The 21150-nt window shown below is 34.3% G+C and overlaps 1 protein-coding gene across 6 annotated transcripts in view; it reads right to left on the bottom strand.

Annotated features, from left to right (window-relative positions):
• The window catches only part of Lrp1b (LDL receptor related protein 1B), a 1890041-nt gene that overhangs the window by 126153 nt on the left and 1742738 nt on the right, over positions 1-21150 (bottom strand). For all 6 annotated transcript variants that reach the window (XM_040745299.1, XM_040745298.1, XM_040745301.1 and 3 more), the window contains 6 exons: positions 20330-20436; positions 15445-15574; positions 13707-13813; positions 13263-13395; positions 8181-8303; positions 944-1069 (listed from right to left, as the gene is read on the bottom strand). In XM_040745299.1, the coding sequence (XP_040601233.1) occupies positions 944-1069; positions 8181-8303; positions 13263-13395; positions 13707-13813; positions 15445-15574; positions 20330-20436 (726 nt within the window). The remainder of the gene's footprint in view (positions 1-943; positions 1070-8180; positions 8304-13262; positions 13396-13706; positions 13814-15444; positions 15575-20329; positions 20437-21150) is intronic.

The raw sequence follows: 21150 nt of genomic DNA on the forward strand, positions 1-21150 counted from the left end.
TGAAGCTTCCAGTTGGATACCAGATATATTTTTACATGTTTTCTCATTCAAGTATGTGTTAGCTTCAGCAATACTGTCTCACTATCAAGTTATGGAGTGTAACTCATAGCATTGGCAATAAACTATAATTTGGTTGTGTGGGGCAGGGTCTATGGGAAACCATGGATCAACAATTCAAAAATATATAACATGTTCCTGGTATTAGGTATTTTGTTCAGTAGCATCTGATATCTGGTTGGGTATTGTCCATTTTCATTATATGTTGACTCCATTTAAACTCTTTTTATGAGGGTATACATTTTAATAATCTACAGTAGTATGTTTTTTAAATAAGTTTTGCAATGATTTTTGGGGTAATTGAAACAAAGTTTCTCTGTGGCTGGCTGTCCTGGGACTAGATCTTGTAGACCAGGCTGGTCTGGAACTCCCAGAGATCCACCTGCCTCTTCCTCCTGAGTTCTGGGATTAAAGGCTACCACTGCCCAAGTAATTAGGTCTTTTGAGCTGATTCAGACATTCTTAAATGAAGTTGAGTCCCGTATGATCTCTGAGTCATCTTTGTTGCACATGAACCACTGATGCAGGAACTCTTTGTATCTAAGATTTTAAGGAAAAGCTAATTTACACATAATTTATACAAACTGTCTCACCTCCATCTCTGTTTTTTGACAAGTAATTTTTTAAACCAAGTTGTTTCTCTGATGATACTAATATTTTCTTGATTGAAGTGATTTAATGGGAGACTTTAGATAAAGCCAGAGAGATATTTTAATGCAGATGAAATGTTAGGGGTTTACTTTCACATTGCTGTTTCAAACTCTGGTGCCAGGAAAATGGCTTTTATGCATCCACAGCAAATTCTTTGCTATAATTTAAATACTAAATTCATTCTACCATCTTTAAACATGCTCCTAAATCCACATTTTCAATTCAACACTCTTACCGCTGCAGTGATCTTCATCTGAGTTGTCCCCACAATCATTAATCCCATTGCACATTTTCTCAAGTTGCAGGCAGATTCTATCATTTCTGCATCTGTGAGGCCTTGTGGGTGGGCAAAGAAATTTGACTGAAAGAACAATAACAGAAGAAAAAAAAAGACAAAGTGACATCTTCAGGCTCATTGTCTTATTAAGAATGTACTTTGTTTTTAAAACGGATAATCTATCTTTTGTCTTGAGCTGGTAAATGGATAATCTTGGATTCTAGAAAAACGATAGGCCTTTATATTCAAGTTACTAACCACAGAAGAGTGCACAGTCGAAGACTGTAAATGGGGTAAGGAACGAAGCAAGCTTCATGATCTGATTTGCTGTTCTGATCTCACTAGATGTATAACAGGATAAAATATCAACCTTTGACCTAGGTTCTTTATACACTCTGTTTTTTTTCCATATATTTTTTATTTAACTATTTATGCATGTCATTTTCAGTTCCCTCTCCCTTCCCTCCTCCTGTTCTTCGGTATTCTGTCTCTAAATCAGAAGGTATCTCTAATTACTACTCCTATGCAGATATATGCTGGGTTCTGTCCCTGGTGCTCAATCACTACCTCTTGAATTCTTCCTCAGTTATGCTCATTGATTTACAAATAAGTGCTAAATCGTGTCAGTTTTCTTCCTAGACCTGTGATCTGAAACCTGACTAGAAGTATGATCTATTTAAAGGATTTTAAATTCAACAAATTCACTACTCCACCAACGCTTTCCCCTGACTGCATCGAGTTTCTAGGTCAGCTTTGGTTATTACCATTATCTTGTTACTGGTAGATCATATTAAGAGAAGGGGAATTTTCTAAATTCTTTACTGTCAATAAATTATAGCATTATGTAGTTATGATGCATTGTGGATTATGTCTGCAAACTTGTCACTTTCTTTTTAATACCTCTTACCATAAGAACACCTGTATTTTAAAACCTCCTATAAAGCCTTATCTTAAATATTCCCAGATACATTTCTCATGCTCACAGAAACTATCAACCTAACACAGTATTCTTATATCCTCTACAGTTTTCTATCACTTTCCATGTATGATTTAAGACACTTTGCATGGCCTAATGGACATTTTATCACCTTGTCCATATCACCCCTACAGATTGAAGTCTTATCTTTATGACTAGTCTACCCTTATACTTCACATCTGTTCCTGGACACATGTGACTCTCTTATAAGTCCTTGGTATAATGAAATTCTATTCACCTCCCAAGGACACTTTCCTTTTCTAACCTGTTACAAATATCTCTTACTTTATTTAAGCTTCATCTTGTCCCATGTTTGAAGATATTTTAGTTTCCTAACACCCTCCAGTATTTTATGATCATATCTTAACTTTTGATACATTAAAAAGATTCAAAGCAAATATGGTGTCTATCTTCAGGTACCATGCAAGACTGGAAAAAGTTACTCCTTGAAGTCACAAAATACTAACAAAATCCCTACATATAATCAGGGCCACCCCAGAGGTTTCCCAAACAAAAAAGTTTCTTTCCATTGTTCTTCTTTTCTACCATAATTGGAACACTAATTCTTGCTTCTGAGACTATCACAAACTTTTATTGTCTCTTACAGAGCATCAAGATAGAACTAAGATGGAAGCCTCCTCTCTACCAGAGAGATTTTACAGCCCAGGAGAGGGCTGCCCAGTCTTCTGTGGGAGGAAAGTTTCTAAAATCTTTACAAGCTATGAATCTGAATTGTTAGGCTCGATGGATGCACTTGTGAATTAATGATACTACTATTGTGATGATAGCCGATAGTTCTTTGATTGGATTTTAACCCTGAAGCACAGGAGCAATGCTGTGTCATTATTTTTCCCAAGTTAACACATTCTTTTTTGTATGGAAGCACATTAAAACTCAGGGTTTTCTAAAGGAGGTAAAACGTTACATCTGAAAAGGAAGCTCATAGGGAAACATGTTAAGAGACCAGTTGTGCTAAATGGAGGTAAAACATTTTATTCTGCATGAAAGAGCTTTAAGATTAGGAAGTAAACAACTTAATGGCTTCAGAAAATCCCTGAAATTGGCCAGATTCACTACACTCATTCCTTCAAGCATATCTAAGCAGTAATGACTGCTGAAAGCTCTCTGAGAAGCTGACTCTCCTAGAAGGGGCTTTAAGTAGCCAAACCACCTGGATGAGACAGAGACCATCCATATTGCCTGAATACTCTCAGACAAGTCAGACTCCATTAAAAAAGTAGAAAATAGACAAATTACTTAGAAGTAGTAGAGTCCAGCTGAATTGCCTGGAAGAAGCGCACACAAACTGAAATGCCTGGAATGGGCACTCTTCAATTTGCCAAGCTGCCTGCAAATGGTGAAGTCACAACATGTGAGTTCCAGGCTTTTAGTGTTTGTATTACCCATTGTTGAGGCTGGATTTTGATGATGTATCTGTCTTTGATTTATTTCTGGTCCTATAAGTAACCCCTTACCCACTCTTCTGTAAACTGATTAAAACTCAACTATTCTCTAAAGTTAGACTTTAGTGGAATTCTTATTTTATTTGTTGTTGGTTCCCTTTCTGGTGTGAGTAGACTGATCATGTCTCCCTATGAACAATGCCGCACAAAGGAATCCATGCTTGGCACCATACACATGAACAAAAACTCATGGCAGAGTCATTCATCTGCATAGACTTACTGCCAATTTGCCTTCTAAACTTTTATATTTATGCCCATCACAAAAATGCTCTCCTCAACCTTACTCATTTTAAGTTAGTCTTTCTAATGAATGACAGTGGGTGCAATGGTCATATCTCTAGAAAGTGTAAAGAATAAGTGATGGATAATTGCTTAGCCTAAAGAAATACACTTCGATAATTCCATCTAAAAAGAGAGGCAGAAAAAATGTAAGAGCCAGAAGATATAACTAATGACTGTGAAATGCTACCTTTTGGAAAAGTCATAGTCATTGTAATCATTAACTCACAGCAGTGATATATGCCTTCCCTGGGTCTAGAAGAGAAGAAGCTCGTCAGCAGTCAGGCATGATTAGAAGACTGACTCTTTTAGCTCTACCCTTTACCACTTAGTTATTTGCTACTGTCATTCTAATGGAGAAGAGGATTCAGCGCCTCCAGTTATGTTCCCACTGGTAACCTCCCCAGGCTCTAATAGTTAGTTCCCATGAAGTGATCACATGTTGTGCTAGTTAAACTAAATGAATCATAAAATTAAAACAAATGTCTCAAATCTGGGAAAGAGATGAGTGAAGAAGGTAGGTGGTTAATAAGGATGGGGTGATTTAAGAAAGGGCAGGAAATGAGTTGTTGGCACTTACGTGAATGAATTGTTTAAATTATTACAGACCTACTTGTTTCTACACATGAACTAACAAATAACTTAAAGTCCTTAATGAACTAAGACAGCAAGGGTAACTAAGGATAGAGACTACATAGGCCAAAGATGCAGGGTAAAACTAATTATTAGTGGTCTTTTATAAAACAAAAAAATGACAACTATTGATAACCTGCTATACTCATAGATCTTACATAGTGTCTTATTCTGTCATCATCAGAGAAACTTCCTCTTTCAGCACACAGGAACAAATACAGAGACCAAATGATAGATGAGAGAGAGAGAGAGAGAGAGAGAGAGAGAGACCTTTGGTCACACAGTTTTGAATGGGACGTGTCTATCAAATCCTTCACTTCAGAACACAGGGAACATGAGGAAAAGAAAGTGGAAAGATTATAAGAACCACAGAGGATGAGAGGATGGAGGACACCAAGAGAAAAAAGGCCCTCTAAATCAACTGAGCAAACTCATATGAACTCTGAGATTCTGAAGCCACAAGCATGGTACCTACATATATCTGTACCAGGTCCTCTGTAGATCTACTATAGCTTTTGGTTTACTATTTTTATTGAACTCCTGAGTGTGCGATTAGTGGGTCTCTGATTATTGTGCCTTAGGGTCTTTCCATTCTGATGGTTGTCTTCTCTAGCTTGTTTTTGATGACTTTTGTTTTGTCTTATATTTTACTTTGTTATGCTTCACTTTCATCTCTTAGAAGCCTGTTCTTTTCAATGAAAGACAGAAAGGGAAGGGATACCAATGAGAGAGGAGTTCGGGTGGAACCGGAAGGAATAGGAGGGAAAACTGTAACTAGAATATATTGTATGAGAATAGAATACATTTTGGGGGGGTACTTTTTAAGACAGGATTTTTCTGTGAAACAGTCCTGGCTGTCCTAGAATTTATTTTGTAGACCAGGCTGGCCTCAAACTCACAGAGATCTACCTGCCTCTGCCTTCAAGTATTAGGCTTAGAGGCATGTACCATCACCACCTGGCAAGAATCCATTTTTAACTAAATGGGAAAATAATAATATTAAATGTTATTTATTCTCATTTTAAAAATAGTTTTTATATTTATCAGGAATTTATCTTTTTAATATCTCAAAAAGTTCCTCCTTTTTGAAAGACACTTTTAGGTACTATGTCAGTTGCCATCCTTCTTCATTTTTCCTTTTATAATATTTTGTGATTTTTTCCCCACTAACTCTTCTGACAGCTCACACTCTTTTCAATAGTTAATCTCATTCAACATTCTTCCCTACTCTCTTTCTTTGTATGATTTACTTAATTCAGTATAATCTCCAAATGTATCCAAATATTTGTTACATTTATTCTAACTGTGAAATTTATACACGTAGAATAGCTCATTTCTTTAAATTTTAGAGTCAAATATCCAATATCACGTTGAATGTCTGTACAAATTCAATCACAAATTGAATTCGACTCTTAAATGTCGTTTTTCTAAATTTCACTTCCATTCAGATGTGGAAACAAAAGTTCTATTTGCACCATCCTTTCTCAGCTTTAAATCTACCCATTGTAGACCTTACCTAACTTGATCTTAACTTGTAACTTACCTCATTGTCAAATCTGTCAATGGTTTGCTATAACCTATATTTATCATCATAATCAAAGCTCTTACCTAACATGCTACAATATTGTTCATTAGTGTTACCCTTGCTTAGACTTCTCTGTCAGCTTCTAATTTTGAGCTATAGAGGAACATACATGTTCCAGTTTCTTCATTAAACTATGGTTTGCTCTGTCTCTGGACTTTTACATGCAATTCCTGTCTTCAACGTTGTTTGTTTTGTTTCATCATGAATTATCATTACTTTCTTGCTCCTGATCCCAGTTATATGCCACTCAAACTGAGATGAAAATGTTACTGTACTTACTCCAAGATTGAAGTGGTGCATACTTTTATAAATCTTCATAATAAAATAAATATTTTTCTACTCAAAGTTGCTTTTGGTCACAGTATTTTATCACAGAAACATAAAAAATTAATTCATATCCTTTTACTTATCTCTGTCATTTCTTGAAATAATATGTAGAAAGTATTGCAAATTATTGAATGAGCATATAAGGTCCTCTTGAAAAAACTTGCTATTTGTTTTTGTTTTTTAATCCCCTGTGATATAGAAGATCATATGGCTTGAATAGCTTCACTTAATGTTTACAATTATGGGAAACAGGAGTGCATGATATCCAAGACACTCAGATTTTACAATATGTGTCCACCTATACTGTACTGTAGCTATAAACCACAGTTATTCCCAGTTCCGCTTACTGGTTTCATGGTCAAGTGGAATACAAATGAAAAGGGAAAATGAAGTTTATTGAAAATTAACATGGTTTTAGTTAATCAGTGTATGGAAGGTCTCATATTTTTGATATATTATGATATACATATGTATATACATATGTGTTCACTCTCTCTCTCTCTCTCTCTATATATATATACATATATATATATATGTAGTATGTGTGTGTGTGTGTGTGATTCTGGTGATGTTCTGGAGTCTGTTCTGTTGGCATTATACAAAGAAAACCTTTTCATACCATAAATCAGTTTTATCCATAGAACAATATTTTCTAAAATATTTTTTTCCATCTGAAATCAACTAAAAATAGATTTGTCTTCTCTAATTTTTCCACAGTATTAAAACTAGTACTGAAATATCATCATTTATGAAAATGCATTACTTTATTTGTTCTGACCACATGAAATGCAAGTACACACACGCATACTACATTTCTTTACAATCATTTGATTTACTATTTAATCGTAACTGATGTAGAATCATTTTCCTTTAAATTAAAGGTACAGTCACCTTTCTTGTTGAGAACAGATTACAAAAAAATAGTAAGAAAAAAGTTTATGAAAAGTATAAGAAATTGTTTATGTTGATGATATCATGTTTTACAAATTTTCATTGTACACACCCATAAAACATTAGTTAAGAGCAACTTATATATTTGGGGGCCTTGTTGTTGTTTGGGGGTTTTGTTGCTGATGTTTTCTTTATTGTGGTTGTTTTATAGTTTTTAATTCTCAATTCTGAGGGTTTAATATGCGATTTTATGTATATTATGATTTCTGAATAGTTTCTGCAGTAAATTTTCACCTGAAATTATGCCATTTGAATATTCACATTCTTTACACTTACTATGAAAATTTCCTCATCTTAAAATGCCATTATTGTCAGGGAGGAGGCCTGGGCAATCTATGGTGCCTCTGGTAGCAGATCAGTATTTATCCCTAGTATAAGAATGGACTTTGGGGGCCCATTCACATAGAGTGATACTCTCTCTGCCTAGAAACATGGGGCAGTGCCTAGGCCCTGCTCCAAATTATTTGACAGACTTTGAGGATCCCCCAACCCCCCGTGGAATGCATCACCCCCCCCCCCACCAGGGAGCAGAAGGGGAAGGGATAAGGAGGACAACAGGAGGGAGAGGGAATTGGTATTGACATGTAAAACAAGACTGTTTCTAATTTAAATAAAAAATATACAACCACCCATTGATATGATGGCAAAGATATTTAAATGTACTTCATTAAATTCAAATGTCCCTCTACTGCATGTAAATTTTCTAAACAGTGAATATTCTATGCTCTGAGTAGTGTTGACATGACACATCAGCTGTTAGTGAGTTTACTAAGGAGTCATTGACTTCTAATAGGTGATCTCTTATTTTTATTATTACCTGGCCAGGAGCTGTGTTTGGATTAGCTAGATATCATGCTATGTCTAACTAATCCAAATTCCAGTGATATGGCATCTATAGATCAACTTAAATATTCCCTGATTTCCTTTAGAGTGTTAGATCACAAGATGAGAGCTCAACGAGAGCCACATGAGAGACCATACCACACATGTCAGGGGCTTCATCTGAGTTGTCTCCACAGTCATCTTCTCCATCACAAACCCAGAAATGGAGCTTGCAAAGGGAGTTATTACACAGGAACTCATCAGCTCTGCATATACTTCCCCCTTAATTTTTAAGGAAAAGGAAATTAAGAAAATTAGTAATGACAGTGAAGGGTTCAGCATCCTTTTTATTATTATTATTATTATTTACTACTTTATTTCCTTACATTTCTTCCCGCACAGTCCAAGAAATGCTAAATTTCCAAACATTTTTCTTAAAAAAAATGTTTGTTCCTATCTATTAAATTTGAAACATCTCCATATTATTGTCAAACATATAATATTTTGTTTAGGGAATACCAAGAGATAGTAAAACACTTATTAAAAATCTGAATAACCTTCAATTTAACACATTTTGATTACAATTTAAAAGTTTATATCTTTTAATATATATCATCACGTTCTGATGTGCAACCCAAAACAACAGCAATACCAATACCATGCATTTGGGAGGTCTTTGCCATATTTCTATTCAACAAATCAAGGGAGGCATCTCATTCTGACATCTGGGCTTTTCATTTGGGAGAAGCTTTGTTCCTTGTGTAGGATTGCTCCAATTAAAACATTATACATATGTATATACATATGGTTTCCATCACGGTTTTTAAAACATCCTTATGAAGACATCATGTACTTTGGTAATAGAAAATGGAGAAATCAAGTTGGTATTGACCATGAACCTTCCTCTTTATTGGCTAGCTTTTACAGAAAATAAAAATGTTGCTATGCAGATATCTGTTTGAGAAAAGTTGTCTATAAATTCATCCGTCTTCAAAAAGTGTGAGTTACAGTAATGACTGACATGGAAACATATATACATGGTCGTAATAATGGCATGGATGCTATGGGAGCAACCATAGTTTTCTGATTGGATTTATTGTCCACCGTATAGGAAGAAGCATATACAGAGTACTATAAATCTGGTGGATATGTCATGGCTGGGGAGCTCACAGTTTTGAGGCTGAACTGACTACTATTATTTCATCATAGTGACACAGTATCAAATGCTTTATAACTTCATCTCATTATCTTTATAGATGTACATCATAGCAGCTCTTAGACTTCATCATTGAAGTTTCTTTATGAAGTAGAGGGGAGAAAAATCACAATTGATCAATGTGTAGCGAATAAGTGATTGTTGAGTCCTCAACCATAAATGGGACATCTATATGATATCCTATTTGCCAAAGACTATGGGATCATCTTGGAAGAAAGGGTGAGATTATTGTACAAATCAAAGGAAATGAGAAACAAGGTCAAAGTTGGACCTTGGTGGTACATACTTTAATCCCAGCACTTGGGAGGCAGAGGGAGGCAGATCTCTGTCAGGTTGAAGCCAGCCTTGTCTACAGGGCAAGGTCCAAGACAGGTAAAACTACATGGAGAAACATTTCCCCCCCAAAAAATAAAATGAAAACCAAACAGACAATACACAAAAGTAAAAGGACCACACTCATGGACTCAGCAACTGTATTATGTATTTACTTGCTCAAAAGTATTTGGGCATTGATGGTAGAGTCCCCAACCATAGCTGAGAAGTTTTATACAGTTACTGGCTTCTAGAGGAAGAAATTAAGTTTTCTTATTTAAATATTTCATTTTTCTTATTTAAATATGTGGTTTCTGGTAGGTCAACCATGCTGCAGTTGATGGCCCACACTGCTGATTTTTACCGCCAGCAGAAAAGAAGCTCGATGAGCTGTAAAGAAACAGGAGAAGAGGAGGAGCATGAAGGAAGAAATGGAAGAAGAAGAGGAAGATGATGTCAAGAACTCCGACATGAAGATGGATGGGAGGCAGTGGATCCAGAAGGTGTTAAAAAGGGGAGTGGAATATGAATTTTATTAAAAATCATAATATGTGTTAATAAAATTCTCTAAAAAACTATTATTTTTATTTAACTTATACTTCTATTCGACATAGAAAAAGAAAACAGAGTTATTTTTAAATTACTCCCAACACTAAAACACTTTCTTACTTATTCACTAAAATTTTATAGTACTGTTAGGATGTCTTTGAAATATTAACAATAGTTTTGTATAGATGAGAGTAATTCATCTATGCCAGTTATTAATTATTTTTCTTATACAATTTGTATAATCAGGCATTGTTTTATATGGTTAATATTTTCACATAAACTGAAAATTACCTCAAATATAAAACTTTTTATAATATAAAATTTGTGTGTCAATACCACAAGCAAAGAACCCAATGACCTAATAAATTTGGGTTCTGTTTATGGTCAGATAAGAAGCAGTACAGATTTCTGTGGTTTGGGGGGCCTGTAGGTTTCTGTGCTTCTCAGGACAACCTATTAACTTCAGAGATATTCAATATCTTCATCTATGACAAAAGCATAATAAAGTAACTTATAACCTACATTCACAATACTACCAAATAATATAACTGAGAGATATAATTTCAGGTTAAAATAAACAAATGGTATTGTTTTCCTGGTAGGAAATGCTCATGATTTTATGCCTGCTGTGAGTTACAAAGCAAGTTCATTATATGATGGGAACTTGGCAGATTTCACATAATTGCCTTTAAAACAACCTGATATAACCAAATGTAGACATGCTTTGAGAAAGATTGTTACAGATATATTGTTTAGAAATCTGAGTGACACAAAGGAGGGGCTAGGAACTTCTGCAGCATTTCAAAAGTAGTACTGGTTCATCTTTTTGAACCACAGAAGTCTAAGACATACAGAAAGGCAGGGTCTCGATGAGTCAGAGTATTGACTGATCAACATTCACAGTGCAAAGCTTCAAACTCTTCACAGGTTCCTAAAATGCTGCTTTATTTCAAGAGTCTGCAATGTTGAGCTCTAAATTGCTGCAATCTAAAAGTATTCTCAATTAGAAAAACTCATAGCCTAATATATAGCCATTTAATGTTTTCTCTGAAAACAATACAAAAGAAAATGCATGTGAACTTTGCTTCTAAACGTAATCTAAATACGTTCTTTATATAGTGGTATATGCCTTAATTCCAGCTGTTGAACAGTGCTTGATTCTGAGGCCATCCTAGGTAACACAGATGCCTAGATAGACTATGTTGTCAAAAGGAAAAAGAAAAAGGAGAAGGAGGAGGGGAAGGATGGATTCAAGGCCAGAAGAAGCAAGGAAGAAAGAGATATCACATGAATATAGGATTCAAACACAAATTGCCTTAATTAAAAAAAACTCAATAGATTATATAGTAGAGTCAGTTTCTTGGATAAAAATGGTTTAAATTACTAATCTCATTGCACAGTGCACTTTACAACAAATTAAATTCAGACAAGGTTATGAACTCTTGACATACTTAACCTTAAAAAATTTCTGTTTGTAGCATATCAGTGTTGTTAAAAGGAAAAGTGCTCTCCCTAAGCTATTGAGAAAGATATCATTTTATTTATATATGCTCAGAATAGTGCTGGGCATAGAACTATTACTTTAAAATATAAAAATAAGTTTAATTATGATTATAACAGTGAACTAAAAGTTTTGTGATAAGAACTTTAGACTGTATTAACCAGGTCCCCTAAACATGGGTGCCAGTTGGGAAGTCAGGGCAGTCTATGGGGCCTCTGGCAGTGGAATCAGTATTTATCCCTTGTACATGCACTTTGGGAGCCCATTCCATATAAACTGTATCATAAAGAATTTATATTTCAAACAATGCATCCTGAGACTTGGCATCCTGAGTCAATTACAGTGTTTAATTCTCAAATCACATGAAGCACACAGAAGCAACAGGAAAGGCACAACCTAAAGAATTTGGCTAGATTAACATTCCAGTTTCCTAGGTAGATAGACTCATAATCCTGTTTTCTAGGTATATTTGTGATCTATGCACCAGGTGATTAATAGCAAAAATAGAAAGCCTAAGTCAAGACTTAGCAACGACATATCTGAACTCTAATTCTGGGGCCTGACAACTTTACACAGCTTCACAAGAAAACTGGTCAAGAAAGCAACCATAGATAGTTCTCATCTTGGTTTGGGTTGACCGAAGTTTATTATGTAATAATATTTTACACAGTGCATAAATAATTTTTATACTTTGAGTTTGTGTTTTGTAAAAGGATACTGTATATTTTTCCCACAAATATCAGAATACGCAGAACAAAGAATGAAAGTTCAAAGCTTAATAAACATCAGGATTTTAGGACTATAGATTTTGTCTTGTAAAATATAAATGCTGCTGTTAATTCCCTCAGCTTCGGGGTATTATTCTTGTAAAGTAAGTGACCAATGTTGAGTCTTCGGAACATGTGTCATGGTAAACATTTTCCTTGTGCATATGTGTGTGTGTATGGGTGTTGTGCATGTAAGAGTAGAGCCAGAAATGATCTTGACATCTTCCTTTACTGTGCTACAGCTAGCACCTTGAGACAGAATCTCTCTCACTGGACCTGTAGCTTGTGATCTTGACTGTAATGCTCCTTAGTTACTTATCTCAGTCACCCTAAAGACAGTATTACAGGCATACACACAAAAACTTTATTTGGCTACTGGGGATCAGAATTAAGATCCTTTGCTCCTATTCTTTTGAATACATTGGCCCATCTCTCTTTCTCTCTCTCTCTCTCTCTCTCTCTCTCTCTCTCTCTCTCTCTCTCTCTCTCTCTCTCTCTATACACACACACACACACACACACACACACACACAGCACACAGGCACCAGCAAACATAGAGACACATGCATGCATATACAAATACACGTACACATATACACACACAACTTCTATGACTTTTAGGATACCATTTGTTAATAGAAGTGTCACACTTCAAGGTAACAGCACACCAATTATAATATAAAGAAGGCTTATTTTGACTTTCTATTCCCTTAAACTTTTAAGAAACACTTATCAGTACCAAGGTTAACCTTATCCAGCAACTTTGCTTCCATTTTCTCATTTGTGAATACACACATGCACATGTGTGTGCGTAAGTACACACACACACACACACACACACACAACACACAAACAAACACACACACACATACCCACCACCACTGTCACTGCCTTACCTCTGCCACAGTTCTCTTCATCGCTTCCATCCACACAATCATAGATTCCATCACACAGCCATCGGATCGGAACACAGTATGCTTTATTTTTGCATCGAAACTGATCTTCCTTACATTTTATCACACAGTTCATCTGTTCAAGAACAATGGGAAAACAACAGTCTGCATAAATGTTGATGGAATCACAGGCAGTGTAACCAACAGTAGATATTTGCTATAGACTGAGATTATTTGTCTTAATGAACACAACCCCTACATGTAGCAGTGTGCTTTAGGATACAAATAGAATGAAGGTCCTTCTATTTCCTGTATAAATTATAGCATATAGTTGCATAAAATTTGAGACAGTTCTGATAGTCAAAATTTTCCTCATTTTTTTTATTGGATTTGATTTATCAGCCCTGGTTCATATAATTCAGAACTTTAGTCAAACAACAGTTTTACCTCATCTGAACCATCAACACAGTCAGGTTCTCCATTACATTTCAAAGATGCTGACAGACATCCTCCACCGGCACACATATATTCACTTGATGAGCAAGCAGGAAAGGCTAAACAATTATAAAACTGAAGTTTATATATAGCAAAAAAAGAGTAACTTGTTTAGAAGGCAAAATATATAAAACATGCAAATATGAATTCATGGACAGATTAAGATTATATTCTAATATTAAAATGTTGACTAAGTAGCCTTAAGGATCATTTAAATTGAGATTTACACTATTTGTTATAGGCATGGCATTTCAGAGACATAAGTGACTGTGAAGTAAGGATTTAATGCAATAGACTAAATAAACAAGAAAAATCATTGAGATCTAGTTTCTTTGATCACAAAGAGTTAAGTTAGTTTCTCACAATTTTAAATTGTTTGAAAAAGTCTAATTTAAATATGAAAAATCATTAAATAGCCTTGAGAAAGTTCATATAGATACATAGCATGAAACAGAAAGTGAAATTTTGCCAAAGTCCATAGTGATACCCATCTGAAAACTTTTATCTTCCGATTTAAAGATCACATTTTGTAGGTAAACAATCATGTAGAATCTGTAGGATTTCTTTCTCTTTTCCTTCTTTCATTATCATTTATTTATTTATGGCTTCTTGAGACAGAGTTTCTCTGTGCAGCCCTGGCTATACAGGAACTTAGCTGTAGACAAGACTGGCTTCGAATTCACAGATCTGCTTACCTCTATCTCCTGAATTCTGTGATTAAAGGGGTGCACCACTACCATCTAGCCTTATTTATTTCTTAAGCAGAGTTAATAAGTGGATAAATTACTGCCATATCATAATTATAATTAATTATCATATGATTTGTAATAGCTATGTTTTTTCCTTTGGACTTGGATTTTAAGCCTTTTATTGAGACTTCAAATATTTGACCTTATATTTGATACAATTTCTCTGATGTCTGGTTGCTTAGCAAAGCTACAAAGTCCTACCTTCAGTTTAAATTCTTTTGTACTACAACAACAACAAAGGTTTTGCTAAGAGAATCCAATAAGTATAATGACTAAGAACATATCTGGAGGCAAAAATATGTGTGATCTACTAGAAATATGGATCATAGCATGATCAGAGTTCATGGCAGTAAGTAAACTGTTTCTAGTGCCTTGTCTCCCAAGACTATGCTTTTGTGCTGATACATAAATGGCAGTATGGCCTTTTGAATTTGTTTTCTATAAAACACTGCAATCAAAACATCTTAACAAATATTCTATGTTTAATGAGCATATTTCAGAAACATGTTTAAGAAATAGAAATATATGAACTAAATTATTTTTCTATACCCTCCATGACTTTCTAGTTTCCATTTTCCTTGGTATGAGACAGGAGTACAAAAAAACATTCATATACTTCTCAGCTTCCAACTGTTACCATCTGTTTCTGAAATTCACCTTCTATCACTAAGAACTTCATTATAAAGCTAAAACATATTTCTTTTTGTAATAAGGTTGACCAATACCAAGACTGATACTTCTATCCCATAGTGATTTCATCTGCCAAAATGATTTTGAAAAATAGGAAGAGCACACAAAGACCTTATTACAGTTACCTCCATTGATCTCTAAAAGCCAATACAATGTGTGTCTGTGCCAGTTTTCTGGAAGACACACCTGGGTTCAAATTCTATCAAGTTAACAATAACCACTCAGTTAGACATATTCTACTCTCATGTTACCTGTTTCACAGTTCTTCTCATCTTCTCCATATTTACAGTCTTCATGCCCATCACACTTCCATTTTGCTGAAAGGCACTGACCATTGGAACACTGAAACTGATCTTTGGAACAACTTGTTTCACAATTTTTCTGCCAAGTATAACACAGAGATAATTAATTCAATTATTTAAAAATACCTTGTATTTCCAGATTTCCCTCATTTTGGATTTTCTTTATTGATTCTATTTCTTCTTTCATTTCTTGAGCAATTTGGTTCATTTTCTTCCACTCTTTGTTTCCTTTCTAGGCCCTATATCATTTTCATAAAGGATATTTTAAGTTTTTTTACTTGCTATGTTTGAATATTGAGGGAGGGTAGGACATGAAACGAACACGAAGCCTAGGGAAATTAAATTCCATACTGTTATCCATCTTTCTCCTAGTGTTCTCTTGCTACTCATCTCTTTTTCTCTGAACTGTTCTTTTTACCATTTAGCTATTTGTGAGTCAGTTTTTCTATTATGACATTTGTTTCTAAATAACTGTATAATGATTTGTCATTGTGGCTACTTCTACTTGCTCATAAACAGATTTCATTAGAAGTCAAACAGTAGGAAATCCATCAGTTCTTTGTGGGAGATAATGGAGAATGACATTCACCCGCCTTGATCTGAACATTGGTTTAAATGAGCTGTACTGCCCAAATATCTTTCTGGACTGATCTTTTTCTCATGTACAATAATTTATATGTTTCCGAATCTATACTTTTTCCTCTCCCACAACTGGCTTAACAGCTCATAACTATAGAAATTGCTGAGATGTAGAAGTTAGATCATTGTTCTTCTTTCCAGATAAACCCTCAGGTAAGAAAGGAGACTGTATTTCCTTTTAAAGTTTTATATTTGCTGGTAGAAATTTATTAGACTATTCCATAGAATTGACATTTTTCTTCCAATATTTTCCCAAATATTAAAGTATTATTATTTTCCAGAGACTTTCATAAGTGATAATGAAAAAGTGGGATTCTTTCTTATATTATAAGCTAGGAGACTAATATAAAATACTATTTTCAAAACTACAATAACAAAATACATTGGTTGTTAAGAATAACAAACATGTGTCTTTTTAGAGAAGGCTTTTGAGAGGAAGTTTTACCAGAACTGGATCTACCTTTGGGAAAGGTAAAATATGTCAAGATAGTTTGAAATGCAAGGTATATAAAGGCAGGAGGATTGCTATTAGTTCAAGCTACTGTGGACTGTGTAGTGAATATCAGATTAGTCAAGACAACCTGGAAAGTACTGGAAGACCCAACTCATCTCGAACAAATCAAGATTTCCAGACTATACTAAGTGAAAGTGAACCTCCTAGGATAACACTAGATTCCCGAAAACACTGCCAGGTTTTGCCACTTCATAAGGGGGCCCTTATTTCATCATTGTGACCTTGATTGTTGGCTTCTTTATGTTGTACAATTAATTTCCTCGGTGTTTAAAATGAAAAATGTTTAGTTTTAATCCTTTCCTGTATTTGTCAAAATCATATTTATATCATTTTGTTGTCTCAGTGTGTTATTGTTACTGATTGGCATATATTGAGTAATCCTTCATTCATAGAATTAATTACACTTGACCATGGTATATAATTTCTAACAGGCTGTTGGATTTAGTTTGTGAGTATCATTTTAAGGATTTTTGCATCTATGTTGATAAAATGTGTAGGTCCATAGTTTTTCTGTGTGTATCCTTTTCCTGGTTGTAACTTAGAATTCAGGCCCATGAGTATAAAGATTGTTCAAATATATGAACTAAGTATTTAAGTCTACCCTTTAAATTCACACTTCTTTCATCCTCCTACATGTAACATCCCTATGGCATTGGAAATTTTATACTACCATAATAATAATAATTCATTAGTAGGTTTAAACCACACAAAATATCTTTATTTACTTTAATATATTATTTGGTAAACTGAGGTTACAAAGTATGTCTGTATATTGAATTTAGGTAAGATTATACATATATAAACGTTTTGTTACTGCTTAGAAATTTTATTTGTTTTTTGAAAAATACCTCTGCCTTCTGAATTTGTTATATTATCTTTTCTATGATTTTTTTCTTTGAGAATATTATAAATATATTTTCAATGTATTTATCCCCCTCTACCAATGCTTTGTAACATTTTTCCAACATTTATTTGTCTTAATTTATGTGTATGAATGTTTTGCCTGAATGCATGTATACGCATCTTGACTATGCAGTTTCTAGGAAAACCAAAAGAGAGATATATTCCCTTGACACTGTGATTATAGGCATTTGTAAGCAAGTGCTCTTAACCACTGAGTCATCTTTTGAGGAATATTAATATTTTATGAAACCCAAAGTGACTCTTGAGACCTTATTTTTAAATAGTATTGTGAACTCATGGATTTTATGCCTACTGAGTTTCAATCAATTATAGAATTTTGCCCTTCAGATATTGTACTTGTTCCCTTTGTCAGTCAAGGCCCTTTCAAGCTTTTTTCTACTCCCTGTGCTCACTGAGCCTTTAGTCCTGTGTGCTCACATTCTAAGATGTTGTTTACATTTAATGTTGTGAAATTCTTTTCTCAGACCTAGAGTTCTACATTCCTCACAGTAACCCTGTTTCTAGTAAGTAGGAAATGATCTTTATAAATCACTGTGAACACTTGAGTGAGTCATTATTACTGGATTTCTCTTTGTTTTATACTGTTTTTAGAGGTAGATAGTTTAGAAATGAGAAACATTGTGTAGTATCTCACACTGATACCTTTAAATTTATTTATTTATTTATTTTTGTTGCTGTATTTACTGCCAGTCAATCTAAGTTCAATATTCAGAGCCCACATGGGAGAAGCAGAGAATAAACGCTTCCAAGTTGTTCTCTGACCACATTTATAATGTAGCATGTGTTTACCACCCCCAACATGGAAAATAAAATAACTAAATAAAAAAGGATTTATATATTTTAAAAGATAATTCTCTATGTAGGCAACAGAGATATATACTTGATTTTAAGTTAATTCAACTTCTAAACTTTGTCTTTAAGAAGATATTATTAAGAACATATGTACACAGAATTACAATTCTCCAAACTTTTCTACTTACTAGTAATATAATCTTAATAAGACTGTTCTTTCTAGATTTGTGCTAAGACCTCATTTTGGTAATTTGTTCACTGTCTTTTATCAAGTAAAATGTTATTTTAGACTCTATAGAAAAAAGAGAATTTGCTGTGAATAGCGCTGTCTGTAAGTGAAGACCACAATAATGAAAAATTTATTTAGAGCCTTGCCTTGACAACACTTAGTAAATGGAAATATATTCATCCAGGAAAGAACAAAGCCCAGGAACCTAGTGAATGAGATGAATGCTGTTAGTAAATACTTATATTATTAAATGAATAATATTTTGGAAAGTTTTGTGATGAAATTAGATTTTGATTCTTCTTATATACTTTGAACATCTAGTAATAACATACAACAAGAAATCATAAGGCTCAAGGAATATGCTTGAAGTGGCTGAAGCAAAATAAAAGTCAAAACATTGCCTTGCATACATTAAGTTTATATGAAATATATTCTCCTGACTTTGGAATGATTAAGACAGTATTAAATGATAGATGCTAAATGAGTATGTGGGTCGTCATTGTAAACTATATAGTCTTCTTAGAGAATCTTACAAAGGAGTTTAGATTCTGATTTATGAATAGTTCTTGAACAAAATGGATAATTTCAACTAATCTTGAGATTACTTTTGTAAATCTGTGGTTCAGATTCAGTGGTCTTGAGGTAAGAATTTAGAAATGATCTTGGCTAAACACTGCATTCCTAGCTGTAGTTAGAATGCAATTTCCAAAATGGCAAGGAAATGGAAGTATCTGTCATTGTAAGGATTGTTGTAGAATGGAAAACTCCTACTTTGCATGCAATTTGTACAAACAGTAGAGACACGCTGTGCTCCTTTTACAGAAAGGGAATCAGTGGATACTTAGAGAAGTTAGCCCTTAAATAGTAACTTCTAAAGCAATAGGGAACATCATCTACAGTCTAAATTTGATGGGGGTACTTTCTATGAGTAGTAAATGCATGTATTTGCTGATCAGGCAACACATATCTGTAGCACTACCATGTGAGTGAAACAGCAATGATTTCCATAAGGAACTGAAAACCTCTTTTCCCCTCGTGGTTACTTACATTGCCTGTTTTCCTCCTGCACAATTAAGAAACTAAGAAAATCCTTTAAAGTGATCGGTCTTGCACTTGCCTCAGTGCAAAAAAAGCCAAAAGCTGGTATAATTTCTGTATGATTAGTTTTAAGGTTCCATGGAGTCACATGACACATAGCAAGAAAACCTCAGCACAATTCAAGCTTGCAGAGTTGTCCAGAGAAGTTATCTCCTATTTTTTCGCAAAGCATGTGTCTTTTAATAAATGGACTGTGATCCTTCATCTAGGGAAATCTCAACCCATGGTTTCATTAAAATCAATGACCACACTGAAGTTTACAAGACTGTAACCACTGAAGAAAGAAAAACTTTTAAAATGCATAAATTATTAGTAAGAGCTATAAATACTCCAGCAAGATTATAAACAAATCTAAAACAGGCACACAAGCCAACGGGAAGAGTATTTCCAAGCATCATATTCCTTGATCAGAGATTCAACAGTGGAGAAAACTATACTACAGAATTGTCAGTAGTAGCACAGTGATTTTATACTGTGAGGTCTGTGAAACATAACACCCAAATTAAATCTTTATAACCGATTATGCAGAGCAGGGTGCAATGAAACTCTTTCCTCGGTCACACTTATCATACCGAATGGCTATAACCCTGGTGGAAACCAGCTTTACCTTTTTGTTTGTGTTCACAGAGATTCCCTACCTCATCAGAGCCATCGGCACAGTCAAACTCTCCGTCACACCAAAACCTTGATGAAACACAGTCCCCATTGCTGCAGAGAAAATCTTTCAGCGTACAGGTCTGTGGCTCTGGAGACAGGAAGAAAGCATAGGGTAAGAGTATGTTCTCAGCTGCATTGTGATCAACATGAGGAGGTAGCAGAAAAACAGAAGAGGTTAGGCAAACGTAAGAGATCATTTAGGGGGAACATCTTATGGAGAATCTATGGGACACAATATACTAATATTCAAATGTAATTTTAAGGTCATTAATACAAAGAGTCATTTAAATTTTGAAAACTATAATACATAGGCTATTATTTATTAAAATATAATTTGAAAGTAAAATCAAATATCGGAAAATTTATATGCTAGAATACTGCGACATGGTCTTTCCATTTAGAGTATTAAGCCATTTAATGTATTTAATAAACATTTTCTGGCTTTCTTTATCTATTAGTATTTTCATAACAATGTAAGGATATCTAGACATTGATAGTGACTTTTAATTACGTATGCTAGTGATTTTATTCATCTGACTTTGCCATAGAAGAACCCAGGTTAATAAACATAGCACTGGGAATTGGTGGGTAGGCTTTCTTTACAACAAACAATAAGAGAAAAACCCAGCGTATTTGCTTGTGTAATTGTTACTTGTATAATATATCTGTACATTTTGGAAATTTGCTCAGTATTTACTTAATTTTAATTGATCATATTTCTGGTAGGAAAAAATTCAAACAGCATGCCTTAACTGCCTTTTTTAGCCTTAGGGGTATGTGTTTTGTCACAATGTTAAGGTTT

Source organism: Mesocricetus auratus, unplaced genomic scaffold, assembly GCF_017639785.1.
Source record: "Mesocricetus auratus isolate SY011 unplaced genomic scaffold, BCM_Maur_2.0 Super-Scaffold_100004, whole genome shotgun sequence".
NCBI lineage: Eukaryota > Metazoa > Chordata > Mammalia > Rodentia > Cricetidae > Mesocricetus > Mesocricetus auratus.